General features: G+C 48.1%; 1 protein-coding gene across 1 annotated transcript in view; it reads right to left on the bottom strand.

Annotated features, from left to right (window-relative positions):
• Positions 1-924: 924 nt before the first annotated feature.
• The window catches only part of cdx1b (caudal type homeobox 1 b), a gene marked incomplete at both ends in the record, with an annotated part of 11174 nt that continues 9015 nt past the window's right edge, over positions 925-3083 (bottom strand). The window contains 2 exons of the mRNA XM_080549941.1: positions 925-1110; positions 1492-1640. Of these exons, the coding sequence (XP_080406067.1) occupies positions 925-1110; positions 1492-1640 (335 nt within the window). The remainder of the gene's footprint in view (positions 1111-1491; positions 1641-3083) is intronic.

Genomic DNA, 3083 nt, shown 5'->3' with positions numbered 1-3083 from the left:
GATAGTACTAGTTTTTTTGTCTGTCTTACATGTAACGATGAATTGAGAATCAAGGACCCCAATTGAAATAAGCCAGTGGCTTTCTTGGGTTTTTTATCCTTTTAGTTGACCTTGTATGTAATATGTACTTTCATGTACCTACTTCTGCAAATCTTCTAGTAAAGTTTTCAATCAATCAAAAAAAGGTTCTATCTCCGTTTAGAATGAGAAGGTTCTATCTCCGTTTAGGGCAGTTCAGAGATATTGAGCGTCAAAGTGTTTACATTCCATTATGTTTTGTGAGATGGAACCTTTGTATTTTATGAATTACTAACTAAAAAATGTCAACATTTTAAAAATAACACCACACAGGCATTAATAAACACCTAATGGATCAGATTAAGTAAAAAACTAAATTTTGACAAAAATGGAGATAGAACCGTATACCGGTAATTCTAACGTCACGATTTCAGAAAGGGATCAAAGAAGATGTTCCCTTTCAAATTAATGAGCTCACACGATGTTACAATAAAGCTTTTAATACAAATTACTTTGAAAATATACAGTTATTACTATTCATGCGTGGAATCAAAACCATTTACAAACATTTCCAGAATGTCAGTGTTCGTGTCTGGAGCGGTGGAGAGGTGGAGTCCCTCTCTCTCTCTCTCTCTCTCTCTCTCTCTCTCTCTCTCTCTCTCTCTCTCTCTCTCTCTCTCTCTCTCTCTCTCTCTCTCCGCACTCCTTCTCTCCCTCTCTCCACTCTCCTTCTCACTTTCTCTTAAAAGTTCTTCAATTTCTTTATAAAAGCGCAGGAATCAGCAGCAAGTCTTTTCCTCTCCTCTTCCTCCTGATGAAGTTGTTGTTGTTGTTGTTGTTGTTGTTGTTTATTGTTTATTGCAGATTGGTTTAGGTTGAAGGCTTCTTCCTCCCTCCTCCTCCTCCTCAGTACTCTTCTTTGATGTTCATCTGTATGGACGGGGAGGCCATGGTGCTGCTGGTCACCGTGGCTGCGTTGCCGGGGAGACCGTTGCCGGGGGGCGTGGCTGCGGTGGAGGAGGCGGGCTGCTGCATCTTCTTCTTGTTCACCTTCCGCTCCTTCGCCCGGCGGTTCTGGAACCAGATCTTCACCTGGGGAACACACACACACACACACACACGCGCACACACACACACACACACACACACCTCATCATCATCATCATCATCATCATCATCATCATCATCATCAGACCTCTGTGTGTGTGTGTGTGTGTGTGTGTGTGTGTACCTGTCTCTCTGACAGGCAGAGGGAGGTGTGTGTGTGTGTGTGTGTATGTGTGTGTGTGTGTGTGTGTGTGTGTGTGTGTGTGTGTGTGTGTGTGTGTGTGTGTGTGTGTACCTGTCTCTCTGACAGGCAGAGGGAGGTGTGTGTGTGTGTGTGTGTGTGTATGTGTGTGTGTGTGTGTGTGTGTGTGTGTGTGTGCGTGTGTGTGTGTGTGTGTGTGCGTGTGTGTGCGTGTGTGTGTGTACCTGTCTCTCTGACAGGCAGAGGGAGGTGGCCAGCTCGGCCTTGCGTCTGATGGTGATGTATCTGCTGTAGTGGAACTCCTTCTCCAGCTCCAGGCGCTGGTGGTCCGTGTAGACCACCCGATACTTGTCCTTGGTGCGCGTCTTACCGCCTGGGAACACACGCGGTCACAGTACGGTCAACACACGCGGTCATGTTACGGTCAACACACACAGTGGCTGGTTCTAGTTAGCCCCTAGACCCCACCATGGTTCAGTTAGCCTCTAGTTAGCCTCTACAACACACACGGTCATAGTACGGTCAACACACACGGTCATAGTACGGTCACACACACACGGTCATAGTATGGTCACACACACGGTCATACGGTCATAGTACGGTCAACACACGCAGTCATAGTACGGTCAACACACACGGTCATAGTACGGTCACACACACGGTCATAGTACGGTCACACACACGGTCATACGGTCAACACACACGGTCATAGTACGGTCACACACACACTAGTTCCCAGGTCTGACTCAAGGACACACTAGTGGTGGTGTTCCCAGGTCTTACTCAAGGACACACTAGTGGTGGTGTTCCCAGGTCTTACTCAAGGACACACTAGTGGTGGTGTTCCCAGGTCTTACTCAAGGACACACTAGTGGTGGTGTTCCCAGGTCTTACTCAAGGACACACTAGTGGAGGTGTTCCCTGGTCTGACTCAAGGACACACTAGTGGTGGTGTTCCCAGGTCTTACTCAAGGACACACTAGTGGTGGTGTTCCCAGGTCTGACTCAAGGACACACTAGTGGTGGTGTTCCCAGGTCTGACTCAAGGACACACTAGTGGTGGTGTTCCCAGGTCTTACTGAAGAACACACCAGTGGTGGTGTTCCCAGGTCTTACTAAAGGACACACTAGTGGTGGAGTTCCTCAGGTGGGATTTGAACCATGACCTTCTGATCACCGGTCCAACTCACTATCCCCTAGGCCACCACTACCCCCCCCGTGGTCAACACTTACAGTCGTCACGGATACCTATTTTGCATCACATTTAAATGTTTTGCATTTGCATCCAAAGCGACTTAGAACCGATACATTTGTCTAGGTAAGTGAATCATCTATCCATCAGTCATCACATTCAGCACAAGCTACCACCTGTCAATCAAAGACTCTGACACCATCCGCCCCCCGCCCCCCCCCACATCACCACCAGACCCCCCCCATGTTATAACATACGGGGGGGGGCGGCTGTGGCTCAACCGGTAGAACCCCGGCTGGCCACGTGTCGAGGTGTCCTTGAGCAAGACACTGAACCCCCTAGTTCCTCCAGGGTCGCCTTCTATGGCTCTGACCTCTGACCCCTGTGACCCCTGTGACCCCCTGTGACCTCTGACCCCTGTGCCTAGAGCATAAATGCGACACGTTCTAAAGCTTTGGTCCTCATATCGGGATCAGATGTAATGATCAGAGTTTTCTTTAGAAAAACGTGAACACATTTCCGCGTTGTTGAAAATCAACGACACGTCGCTAGTCAGCTAACACAGCTTGTTCTGTCAGCCTGCTAACAATGTAAAGTAGTGTTCTAGTTAACTACCGCTTCTAC

Source organism: Nansenia antarctica, assembly GCF_963989245.1.
Source record: "Nansenia antarctica genome assembly, chromosome: 20".
NCBI lineage: Eukaryota > Metazoa > Chordata > Actinopteri > Argentiniformes > Microstomatidae > Nansenia > Nansenia antarctica.
The sequence above is the reverse complement of the archived record's forward strand: the minus strand, read 5'-3'. Positions and strand labels throughout refer to the sequence as shown.